At 37.3% G+C, this 13,396-nt stretch overlaps 1 protein-coding gene across 2 annotated transcripts in view; it reads left to right on the forward strand.

The window, feature by feature from the left end:
- Positions 1–13,396, forward strand: part of scube1 (signal peptide, CUB domain, EGF-like 1) — a 527,308-nt gene that overhangs the window by 64,643 nt on the left and 449,269 nt on the right. For both annotated transcript variants that reach the window (XM_028817682.2, XM_028817689.2), the window contains exon 3: positions 5,129–5,254. In XM_028817682.2, coding sequence (XP_028673515.1) covers positions 5,129–5,254 — 126 coding nt within the window. The remainder of the gene's footprint in view (positions 1–5,128; positions 5,255–13,396) is intronic.

Raw genomic sequence — 13,396 nt, forward strand, 5'->3', positions numbered from 1 at the left:
CTCCTTTGGAGGCAACCCTATTGGGTTTTGTGGGGCCTGCCAGGGGGAACTGCTGGAATTCATAGTACATACTTTCCAGGACTTCTGGTCGATTCGGAAGTTCTGCCAATTGTCTATGCCCTAGCACCTGAAGTACACCTGGATCTTGGCTAAAAGGAGCTGCCCGATCTCAGCCAGGCGTGTCAGAGTTGGGTGGAAGAGGACGAAGCTTGCCTGGAGGAGTGAAAGAATTGAGAAACCAATTGTAAGGTATTTGGATGCCAATAAACCCTTTTATAATATTGGGACTTCTGTCTGTGCAATTGTGTCTGGGGTATGGGGTCACACAATTTACTTTCATGTATGGCTTATTTCAGCTACTTTTAAATATACCTATTTCCTTAAATTTTGCATTGCACTGATGAAAGACTTTTCCAAAAGTAAAATTTTAAGTCAGCATATTTTTTAGTTGAGGTGGGCTGGCACCCTGCCCGGGGTTTGTTTCCTGCCTTGTACCCTGTGTTGGCTGGGATTGGCTCCAGCAGACCCCCATGACCCTGTAGTTAGGATATAGCAGGTTGGATAATGGATGGATGGATGGATATTTTATAGTTTATTTTGGCTTGTAAGTATATAAGGTCCTTTTCTTTTCTGCTTTTATTTTACTTCTTCTCTGCGATTGAAGTAAAAGAGCAGGCAAAAGGCAGGCAGATCGATGGTGGACTTGCTTTATTAAGTTGGAAGTGTCCAATGAACAGTGGCAGGGTACAGTTTTTTATCATTCAGAGTTAAAAGCCAGTTGAAACCTATGGAAATGCTGGATCATCGCAGTATCGGTTAAAAAAAATATTCTTAGCCCGAAAGCGATTTAAAACTTGTGCCAGATATACGACTGGTAAGACTCGACTTTCAGCACTAGCTCCCATGGCGATTGGGTCTTATTGTTAGAAGTGAAACACACAGATAATCTGTAGAACAGAGTGATTGAACTGTTCTTGAGGAAAGAAAAGAGGATGGATTTTGTGTACCAAACAATCAGTATTTTTGGTGAGTAATAATAATAATAATAATAATAGTAATAATACATTTTATTTATATAGCATCTTTCCCATGCTCAAGGTGCTTTACAGAGTTTAAGAAAAAATGGCAGGGTATACAGTATATAGCATTGTACTAAACCAGATAAATAAATAGAGAAGAGTAAGATAGTGAATTCAGAGAAAAGCCTAACAGACAACATAACTGATGGTCTAGCACACGAGCATCTTGACATATAGCAGCGTTTGTCAACCTTTAAGTATTTCGACCCGAGTTTTCATAACAGTTTTAATCGCGCCCCTAATGCTTTTTTGAAACCCTAATAAAATTTATTCCTATATTTTTTGCTGCCGATACACCACTACAAGTTAGAAATTTCCCTACGAATAGCGAAATTACGCCACATATGGCAACATTCGAGCCCCCTTTTTTGTTACTTTGTGTGCCCCACAGTTTGAGAACTTCTGACACAGAGGTAAACTGGAAGAAGGGTAATAAAGTCAGGTAGAGTTAAAAGCCTTCCTGAACACAATGCATTTGGCAATGCATTTTATTTATATTTTTGTCATTTTAATAGATTGATATTGATGCTTCTGCTAGAGATGATGTATGTGGTGCATCTGTGGCTGCAGTGAAATGAGACTTGTTGAATTATGTTAATTGGGTTTCTTGTTTTAGTAATGGCATTCATTCCCGCTTCCTGAGATACCTATCTGTGATGCAATGCCCTGTTATACTGCATTTTTGTACAATATTTTTTATTTTATTATACTTTATTAATCCCAAAGGAAATTACTTCGTTTTTTTTTTCACATACCCCCTTGGGGTCAGAGTGCAGGGTCAGCCATTGTACAACGCCCCTGGAGCAATTGAATGTTAAGGACCTTCCTCAAGGGCCCAGAAGAGTAGCGTCTCTTTTGGCAGTGACAGGGATTCGAACTGGCAACCTTTGGGATACCAGTGCAGATCCTTAGCCTCAGAGCCACCACTCTGCCCCCTATTGATGGTTTCTATAGTCGTGGCATCATAATGATGTTTTTAAGAGGACATGGAGGATTAATTCAGGTAGGACACCACTGAAGGCCTAGGTGTGAAATCCACATACTAAATACTAAATACTAAAGTCAATGTTTCCAGTGTCCAGCAATATGATTGGTCAGTTTGGCTTTGGTGATGCAACAATAGAGGAAATGTGAGTGTGAAACATACAAGGAGGAGAAACAATATTTGAGACATGCAGAAAGTCATCTTCAAAGACGGCAAGTATAAAAGCAGATAGGATCTGAGAAGCAGACTTAACAGGAACACACATGAGAGATGAAATGGCGATGAAGAAATGTTCACACACATATGAATACCGAGGAAAGTAGCTGAAACTTCATGTAGGGCAAGAAATAAGACCTCTGGGGGCCTGTTCTGCTTTTAGACAGTTCAATGCTTCCTCCCATCAACCCATCCTTCACTCGATCCAGAAGACATAGGAAAAGAGTACTAACTGCAATTTACTACTGCTATTTTTAGCATAATATTTATTGTATTATATATTTTATTCTGTTGTCTTATATTATACTTTGAGTCTGTGTATTTTATTTTTTTAAGTGTTTTGTTTTGCTGCAGTATGCATTTGAATTTCCCTTTCGAGATTAATAAAGTACATTAAATCTATTCTTAATAAAGTTTATCAAAGTGCTTTACCTAGACTTTATTACTTCTAGTTTCACATTCAAAGCAGTGGCCTTTTGGCTTTTCTTGGGCTTTTCCAACTGTTTCATGATCTGTTTTAGACCTGTGATGCCCAGGATAATGTGGGAAGACATTAGCAACACACATGACAAGGTGAGTCAACCACAGCACATGAACACACAAGCCACCTCACCTTACTGTGGCTTGCCAGATCATGTCCCATCCCATTTACTATGACACTAAGACATTTTATAAATGCTGAATTATCTGCTGTGAAAGTAATTGAGGCTTGAGGATTGCATGTCAGCAATATTCAGACTTATCCGTCAAACATCTAACTCTACCCTGTTGCACAGATTGAAGCAAGGTATACTTGAAATGACTGCGTAGATGATCAAGTGTTAAGCCACAGAAGTGCACATATGATTTTTCACATGTGCAACGTTTTATAAAGCAGTTGTTCCTAAAGCAGGGGAAACCTGCATCTTAGAAAACTGACTCAGTAAAGCATTGCACGTATTTGTGTGGCCCTATTTGTTTTCTGGCTTAATATTGTAGTAATGAATGTTTGTAGCAAAATACTGTGTATTGGAATAAAAGCAGCCAGATGCATTTGAAAATACAGTAAATGTGAAAATACACAGAAAATTTTGCACTCAATAAATTAGAAATATTTTTAAAACATACTTAAGTACTTTGTTATTATTGTTATATTATATCTGGGGTTCCTTTCCTAGATTAAATGTATTTTCAATTTATGGGCATTTTTTGTTTATTTTTATTTATTTATTTCATGTTTATGGTATTTTTTAAATTTGCTTATTATTTGTGTTTTATGGACTTTAAATATAGTGCCATTTTTCTGTGCTTTGTGGGGTAACCCCATAGCTAGGTAAGGGGTCACTTTGATGTCACTATTGCTGGGTCCTCTTTCTAGTTTTTGTATTCAGTCAGAAAGGAGACTCAGCAGTGGGAGCACTGGGTGGTTTGGAAGGTCTATAAGTAGCATGTTTTTTTTTAATTTACAGGTTTCTAGATTTTCTTGCTCGTTTCTTGATTTGCATTTGGATTTGTGTTATTGAACTTGCTTACCTTTAGATTGCCCTGTAGGCATATCTTTTTTTCCTCCTGTTGAGCATTTCTTTCTGTTTTTGTTAATGCATTTCTTCATTGACAAAGATTATTTGTGGGATTTTATCTCTGTAAGCCAGAAGTGTCACAGTTCTTCTCCCTGTAGCACTTTGGAGAAATATTTTTGAAATTCCTTTATATTTTGTACTTTTAAGCACTGCTCTCCTTTTTGGGCCAAAGCCCAGCAAGTAGTAGTTGGGGACTGGCTGATTTTTGAGGTGGCCGCTTCTGAACAGATTAATGTAAGGTCCTAGCTTTACTTTATGATCATTTGGAAACCTCACAAACCCTTTTCACATATTTGGAACTCCAGCTCACAAAACTATACAACACTGGCATTACAATCTTGACATGTCAGTCTACTGAATATTCCAAGGATTAATAAACAGTGGAATGATCTGTCTGTGTGCTTAAGAGATGCTGATTTGGTCTCATCTTTTAATTCCATTTGGAAGACTTTTACTTTAGTGTATAATTTTGTGCACTGATTAACGGTTCTTATTGCACCTCTACTTGTGAGTAATTTGTAAGTAAATATTACAATAACTATGAATAAGTTAGTAACCTCTGATCTATTTTTCTCGCTCCTGTTCTACTACTTCACTACTTCAAAGCTGCATATGGGAAAGCTGAAAGAAATATTGGGAGGCTAGGAATCCAAGTAGAAAATAATTTTATCTGTGTCTTCTTTATCTTATAAACTTGTTACAATGCTCTAAGCCTGCACTTAGCAAAGAGCACTATACAAAAATTTAACTGAACTTAATTTGTCCAATTCTAACTTTTATAGCCTCCATCAAAAAGTACATTTACAAAATGGATGGGATGATATTCAAGTTATGTTTGATATGAGACCAACTGAAAAAATATAAACATTTAAACTCTTTTGTAGTGTAATATACAATTTATATTCCTTGTATGTATGCATCAAATACTTAGCCTAAGGTCAAAGTTTAAAGGTTGCGTTTATCCAAGGAGTATTATTCTTCACAGAATTGTATATACATGATACTGCAGTAGTGGCTGAGACTCCTGTGTAGTTCCCTGTAAACCCACCCCCCCACCACATGACCTCTCACCCAGCTCTGCTTCTCATTTTGCATTGAGGTGTTATTCAGCTCTGCTCCCATGAGGGCTGTTTGCTGTAGCTTGTTTGTACTATTCAGCTGGAAACTGTGTCTGCTAGAGCTATGAAATACCTTCACTATGGTGTTAGGCTCCAAGCACTAGAGACTGCCCTTTTCCTCCCCTCACGTCTAAGCCTCTCATGAAAACTGTCTTGTTAACTGTCTTTCAGACATTGACGAATGTGATAATGACTACACTGGCGGCTGTGTTCATGAGTGTATCAACATTCCTGGCAACTACAGGTGCACTTGCTATGACGGCTTCATGCTTGCACATGATGGACATAACTGTCTGGGTATGTACTTCTGTTATTTCTTTCTTTTTTTTTTTTTTTTTTTTGCTAATGCTTGGAGAGTTTTTTTTTTTAAATATACTTCCATTATGTTTGATTATAGACATGTTTTCTTGCCCTAACTTAATACTGGTGTATCTTAATGCTGGATCTTTTCCTTAAATATCAAATAAACCTTATATGGATATCCTGTGGATGTTGTTTGATTTCAGGAAATTTACATGTGCTTTTGAAAAAAATTGTGAAATGTTAATTCAGTGATGTTTATTTAGGATGTTAGAAGAACAGAATTTAAAGAATGATGAACTGGAGCACTAGGTGCTAGGGTGACAATGTGGTCTTATGGCCAGCAACTTTGTGGATATGACTTTAGTAATGTTTGTTTGATTTGGAGGGTTTTTTACTTTAATATATGACACAATACTGTTCTATTCTGTTTAGTATTTATGGTACTACTCTCTATGTTTTATGTTGTGTTACATTTAACTATTCAGATTTTATATCTAGTTGTATATTTTCATTACCCATAATCAGATCTCCAGCCAAATCATAAAAATGGATAAAATGAACAAATGACACCAGAGGGAGAATAACTCAGATCTCCAATAGCTACTCCCAAATGTAACCTTCTGTTCCAGTGGTCCTGAAGCCTATGAGTTCAGGTGTCACTTTTGTTTCAAATGGTCACTGATGATGAATAAACTTGTTTATAAGATATCAGAGAAATTCTGTGAATGTAGAAGCCATCCTCCAATATTTCAGTATGGAAGAAAAGTCAATCCAGTAGTAACTAGGCCCACCAGTACAAATTCATTGATAGAAATGCACTGTCAAATACCAGTGAACAATGGACATAGCACTACATTCTAACAGAATCATGGGGAAAGTTGAGGATTGATTCTGTAAAAATAATATTTTTCATGTGTTTGCATGTATGCCTTATCAGGAAGTGAACTTTCTTGGCCATACAGTTCATTCTACACACCACAGGTAATGTCAATATTACAACATAAGGGGTTGGACAAAGGGCATGTGATGGTTCAGTCTAATAGGTTCATTTGTTTAGCTAATTGCAAACTGCCAATATCTCATCCAACTATTTTTGAATACTGTCAAGGTTTATGATTCAACTGCATGACTCAGAGTTTGTTCTTCTGAGCATGTCAATGAGAGCAAGATATCCAATATGTGAGACTGAATTTGTGGTTTAAAATTGCACATGCTAACACATATCCTAAGCTGAGACAGATATAAAGAGAAAGCCTTTTGCGTATGTCTGAATGTTGCATGTATGCATTGTTTGCTTCCATCTCAGAATGAATCATAGACATGGATATGGAGAAGTGCAAACATAATTTACAGTAATTTTGGTGTGCTACTTGGGGAACGGAAGAATCCTGATACCCTTACATCTATTGCTCCCCACCTGACATAGATCTTTTGAGCAACAGCAGATAGCCAAGAGAAAAATATGTGGCAACGCTCTAATAGCAAAGCAAAATCTCACCCACAATGGAAGTAGGGCTATTCTTTTCAGCAGTGTTAAAAAGAATGGCCAGGGAGAATATATACAATTTGTTACATATAGTTTGACATGTGCTTTGTTGTTTCAACAAAGACTGCATGTAGTGTTGCAGTATTCTTCAAGACAACATGAAATTGGCAGACTCTTCTGATGATAAAGGTACTCCTCCACAACAAAGAGAACAAAGCCTATTCTAAACTCATAGGGAAAAGGTGTGTAAAATTTTAATCTTATAGGCACGATCATGTATACTCATAGTCTGCCAATACTGAAGAAAAGAAAATGTTGCATGCTTCATAGAAACCAACTGAACATTGCTAGAGAAGTGTTTTGTTGAGTAATCACACAATGATCCATCCTTGGTCACACATTTTGCACTGTGGTCACCATCAGTGTTCAAAACCCTTGATATCTGAATTACAGAGGCTCTTAAAAGCCTTCCCTTTTTCTGTGCCGTGAGCATTAGAAGAACTTTCATCCTCAGGTGCGTAGAGATACCCTCAAAGCACTGAAAGTGGAGTGCTCCCTAATAATTCCAGCTGAGCTCTGTCTATATTACTCAGTTATCACCTTCATGTACAGCACTGACTCTATTCTCCACTTGTGAACAGAGTAAATCCTGCTGACTACGCCAAGTGTTTTGTGTGGAATCACACCATGATCTATCCCAGGTTGCATATTTTACACTGTGGTAACTGACATAAAGACTCTCAGAAGCAGAGTTCTTTTACTTTAAACCACAGAATAACTTATATGCTCGTGCACACAGGGACTGCCTGCAAGCACTACAACCAGAGTGCTTCCTGGTGATGTCAGCTGAGTTCTCCCTCTCTCACTCAGTCCCTGCATTTTGACTTAGGCATCCAAATCTGGTAGATGGGTGAGATAAAGAGAAGAAGACATTACATTACAGTCAGCAAAGAGAGTAACTGTGCCTTTAACAAATGTAAAAGTATACCTTCTGCAAAGAAGGAGAGCAGCTTGAAGTAAGGAGGAGTGAGAACAAGTTTTTAGCCCAGGAGAACAGTGTTCTGAGTCAACAAGTTGAGGCCTTTCCCTCCATAAGAGTGATGGTATATCAGCTTCTCCACTGGATTAGGAAGCATGATAAGGTTAGTGTGGGGAAAAGGATCTAGTTCTTGCAGACGCACAGTGTCTTGTAACCTTTTAACTGACTGCAAACCCCTAAGTGGGGAAGAATAAACTATCAAAGACATTATTTAGAGTCACCAGATTTACGGACGTAAGGGGAAGCAAGTAGTATCCATTACCTTGTGGGGGCCAAATATGAATCATAATTATTAGAAACCAAGGGGAAACAAAAAATAACAAAGATTGGTAGATTGGGTAGGGTAGTCTTCATGTCAGAAACCCCTTCCAGCACGCTTCCCACCCTCAGGCCAGTGGTCTTAAAAACTAGGGTAGAGATGTCACATTTTGGCAGGAGACCTTGCCAGGAAATATATAATTAAAGACTTTATGCCTGTAACATTTCAGACATGAGCAAGTCAAGGTAGTGGTCCTCCATAGGATAAAATACCCCTGTCAGAATTAAACAATGGCCAGGTCACCACCAATTGAGCAAGTCCAGAGGTGGAGTACAGGTGTTCCTTCCTGGTAGTTTGATTTTCACATGACAGGTATGTTACCTATGGGAATCAGTGAGCAAGAAAGAAGAACATGGAGCAAGGGCTGCTATGAAAGTCACTATGAGATTTCAAGATGAGAGAGGCTGTAATCTTAGTGCTGGTAGGTAAGGGTGATGAGAGGTTATGTAAGGTCTTTATGAACAATTATTTATTAAAACTTCTTTTACAGCTTTTGTTATAGCTAGAAATCTGTGGTATAATTATATTACCACATAGGTCATGCTATATACCAGCTGTCAATCTTTATATTCTTGGACATTGATTTAGATAGGAGATTTAGACTTGTACCGTATATATCAGGTAAGTTAGAAAATTCTGCAGAGAACATAAATTAAATTGCTTCATCTTACAGTGCTTTAAATACACATTGCACTTAAATCAATCACAGATATAATTTCTGGAAAATCTTTGTACCTTTCTGTAATTATGTTAGTGTATTATTACTGTATGTTCCAATGAAGTACTTAGTTTGCATTTCTGGAATTATACATTACTGTGACCAGGGTTCCGCATTGCATAAATAAATTATGAAAACAGTCCTTTTATACGGCACACTTGATTCCAGAGGTGTAGACACAATTGTTTGACCATAACTTAAAAGTACAAAGGAAGTCTTAGTGAATCTTGAGGAACACGTTGACTCAATTTTTGTCTCATCACATTCAAAAAATTTCATACACATCTTCTTCAGAGCAGCTGCCATGCATAGGGATAATATGCTGCTGTCCATGTGGATCTGAAAGACAGAAGCATTAAAGACGGCAAAGAATATATATTCTGCAATAATAAGAATGTTTATGAGACTTGTGCATTGATAAAGATGACTTTGCCTTTTTGTGACTTAGCTAAAGCCTCCCCAGAAAGCAAAGACGCTGCTTCCCGTGGCACAACATCGTATTATCCAGTTGTTGCAGTGTTGCATTCTGACCCCAAGTGAATGGGTACTCTCTTGTTGTTTATGACCCATTACTTGATAAGCTGCTAAAAAAGCCGTGTTTAGTTAGCATTCTGTCATCAAAATGAGAATGATTTTCATGATCAACCAGTCATGCCTTTAATGTACTATAGGAGGGCAGCAGGTTGTTTTCAAGTAACCTTTAAATTTTTTACTGCTTCATTCAGATATTCCAGCAGCACTGGCATTGCTACAATAACTGACTCTTTAGTTCAACCATTGGGTGGGCTACCCCTTAGGTAAATAACTGAGACACATTTTATGTCTTTTTCAGTTAGATAATCCTATTGTCAAGAAATTCTGTGGAATCTTGTCATGGCAATCAAAGAATGATGCGTGGAACATGTCAATGTGTATAGTAATAAACTGAACATAATTTAACCCTTACCTCCTTTAAAAATTATTTATTTTTGCCCTTTAACCTAGATAAAAAAGCTAATAGTTGAGAAAAAATCTTATTAACTCCATTGGGCCTTTTATATTATATTTTGTGGGACAGGCTCTTGCTTTTCTGTGATATTTTGGCTGCCGTTTTCTTTTGGATTCCATCCAGGAAGTTCCTTGGAGGCACTGAAACTCTGACTGTGCTTGACATCTTTATAGTGGAACGACTAAGATATAACGTAAGAAGAACTATAGGGAATTGAGGCCGTAATGGTATGACTCTGAGCCCAGAGCTGCTACATTAATGATCCTGTTTACTTACAATGGTTTCCATTAAAATTAGGCTGAGTGATTTGTGATGTGACATTGAAAAGACAGATATTGGCTACCTGTAATTATAATGAAAAACATTTCATATTAACAATTTCTGTTCTTTTTTATTTACATGAAAGTTTTATTGTACATTGTGATTTTACCCAGATGCTATATACTGTGACAATACTCTACACCAGTAAAAGATTAACAAAGTTACGTTCAAAATGTTGCATTTGAAAGCTAATACAGTTGTAAATATTTATCTAAATTCAGGGCACATTTGGCTTGTGAAAGGAAACTACTAACTTTGAAATCAGCACATACTGTAATTTCATTCGTACTCTATATCTAATTAAACAAGTTAAACCATTTGACAAATAATTAAACATAATGTACTGTATATATTGCCCTTATTCATTTGCCCAAGGAATAATTCAATCCATTTAGTCACTTAATGCAATCTCAGAGTCAGAGAGAGGGACCTCATCACCTCAACTATTCAATTTTTCTTAACTTGTATAAGGTGACTTCAGTGGTACAGACTAAGCTAATTTGAAAATAATTACTAGAGTGGGAACAGGAAAGTGTCACATTAGTGGCTAATCATAAAAAGTGAAATTGTTAAAAAATTCTGGTATATTAACGTCTGAAAAACATTTTTATACATATTAATACATTTTCTGGAAATTAGAACATAATAGAAATTGTGATGAGAATACACCACTCAGCCCAATAAGTTCATATATCCTTGTCCAAAATAACCTCAAGCAGAGATCTGAAGGTCCTTAGAGTCCTGGAGCCCCATGTATAAACGGTGCTTGCGCACAAAAATGTTGCGTACGCTCGTTTTCACAGTCACATCGTGATGTATAAAAACTAAACTTGGCATAAAGCCACGCACATTCTCATGCAAGCTCAAACCATTGCGTATGCAGGTTTTCAGCTCGGTTTTTCAAACTGGCGGCACCTAGCAACAAAGAAGTGCTACTGTTCCTGTGTGGTTTCAGTTTATTTTTTAGATTCACATCTCTGACGCGGCTTTATCAAATACATTGAAATTAATCACTTAATCGTTTTTTGTTTAAGGCATCTGATTGTAATCAACCTGTAACCAATGGTGCACGGAATGGCCAAACTATTCCAAATACCATAGCTGCTTTAGTGTTGTTACTCTCAGTGCACTACTCAGAGTATTTTAACCCACTGTATCTGAGTGTGGAATCACAACTGTACTGCAGCTGATTGGAAAGCTCTATGGCAGATTGTGTCAAGAGCAGAGCGAATTATCGGGATACAGCTTCTAGCACAAGCTGCCTCAGCCATGCTCACAGTTTATTTGAACTTCTCCCATTTGGCAAACACTTCAGAGCCTTTCCTGTATGGACCTTGCGTTACCTTATGGATCAGTTTCATCCCAAGAGCTATGAACGCACTCAATCAGTCCATCCAACCGCTCCCGGTAGAACTGTTTGTACTTATAAGTGCAATTAATTCACTATAAACTTGCATTACAGTTGTAATATTACACAACCTGTGCCACTTATGCTTCCATGTTGTATATTTTTCATTGTTTTTTATTGTATTATTATAATTTTATTATCATTATTATTTTACCATTTTATTGGAAAATAAGTTTATGGAGGATTTGCATATTGAATCTCATTGTACCATACAATAACAATAAAGGAATTCAATTCAGTTCAATAGAAGAGAGCACATATTTACAGATGATGACGACTGGCTTCGATTTTGATTTCCAAGCGCTATATTCTTAGTTGGCGCAATGGGAAGTGCTGCTGCCTCACAGTTAGGAGATCCAGGTTCGCTTCCCGGGTCCTCTCTGTGTGGAATTTGCATGTTCTCCCTGTGTCTGCGTGGGTTTCCTCTGGGTACTCCAGTTTCCTCGCACAGTGCAAAGACATGCAGGTTAGGTGCATTGGCGATTCTAAATTGTCCCTAGTGGGTGTGTATGAGTGTGTGCCCTGCAGTGGGCTGGCACCCTGCCCGGGGTTTGTCTCCTGCCTTGTGCCCTGTGTTGGCTGGGATTGGCTCCTGCAGACCCCCGTGACCCTATAGTTAGGATATAGCAGGTTGAATAATGGGTGGATATTCTTAGAGCTGTTGAAATGCAGTAAAGTATATATATATATATATATATATATATATATATATATATATATATATATATATATATATATATATTTATATATATATATATATTACATTATACAGATGCATTTTTATTATCATTTAAGTAATGTACACTACTAATAATTAAACGTGCACATGATGGACAGTGGTAGCGATGATCCCATTCAGGGATTGTTCCTGCCTCTATATACTTGCTGGGACTATCCACGAAGATATTTCAATGTTCCTTAAACGTTTGAAGAATTGGTGTTCTAAGCTTACAGGTGGCTTGACATTTATTAAAGAGCTGATTGTGTAGCGATTTGTTACTTGGAGAAAGAGAAGGAAGGACAGGAATTGAGGGATAGTACGTTTGAAAGAGACAGTACTGGTACAATAAATTATTTTATCAAGGATTGCGCACAGCGCAGCAAGCATTTTGTGGGAGGCAGGAACAATCTCTGGACAGGGCGTTCACTTGTTTAATACATGCCTTAATTCATATCATCTTGAAAATGATATCAAGTATACATCTTAGCATTTAAATTGTTCATAGAGCTGTAATATCATGAATGTAATATATTCTGTGTCCTATTGGCATAAGAGAAAGCCCGTTTAGCTAGCTAGATAGATAGATAGATAGATAGATAGATAGATAGATAGATAGATAGATAGATAGATACAGTGGTGTGAAAAACTATTTGCCCCCTTCCTGATTTCTTATTCTTTTGCATGTTTGTCACACAAAATGTTTCTGATCATCAAACACATTTAACCATTAGTCAAATATAACACAAGTAAACACAAAATGCAGTTTTTAAATGATGGTGTTTATTATTTAGGGAGAAAAAAAATCCAAACCTACATGGCCCTGTGTGAAAAAGTAATTGCCCCCTTGTTAAAAAATAACCTAACTGTGGTGTATCACACCTGAGTTCAATTTCCGTAGCCACCCCCAGGCCTGATTACTGCCACACCTGTTTCAATCAAGAAATCACTTAAATAGGAGCTGCCTGACACAGAGAAGTAGACCAAAAGTACCTCAAAAGCTAGACATCATGCCAAGATCCAAAGAAATTCAGGAACAAATGAGAACAGAAGTAATTGAGATCTATCAGTCTGGTAAAGGTTATAAAGCCATTTCTAAAGCTTTGGGACTCCAGCGAACCACAGTGAGAGCCATTATG

This window comes from Erpetoichthys calabaricus, chromosome 1, assembly GCF_900747795.2.
Source record: "Erpetoichthys calabaricus chromosome 1, fErpCal1.3, whole genome shotgun sequence".
In the NCBI taxonomy this organism is placed as follows: Eukaryota; Metazoa; Chordata; class Cladistia; order Polypteriformes; family Polypteridae; genus Erpetoichthys; species Erpetoichthys calabaricus.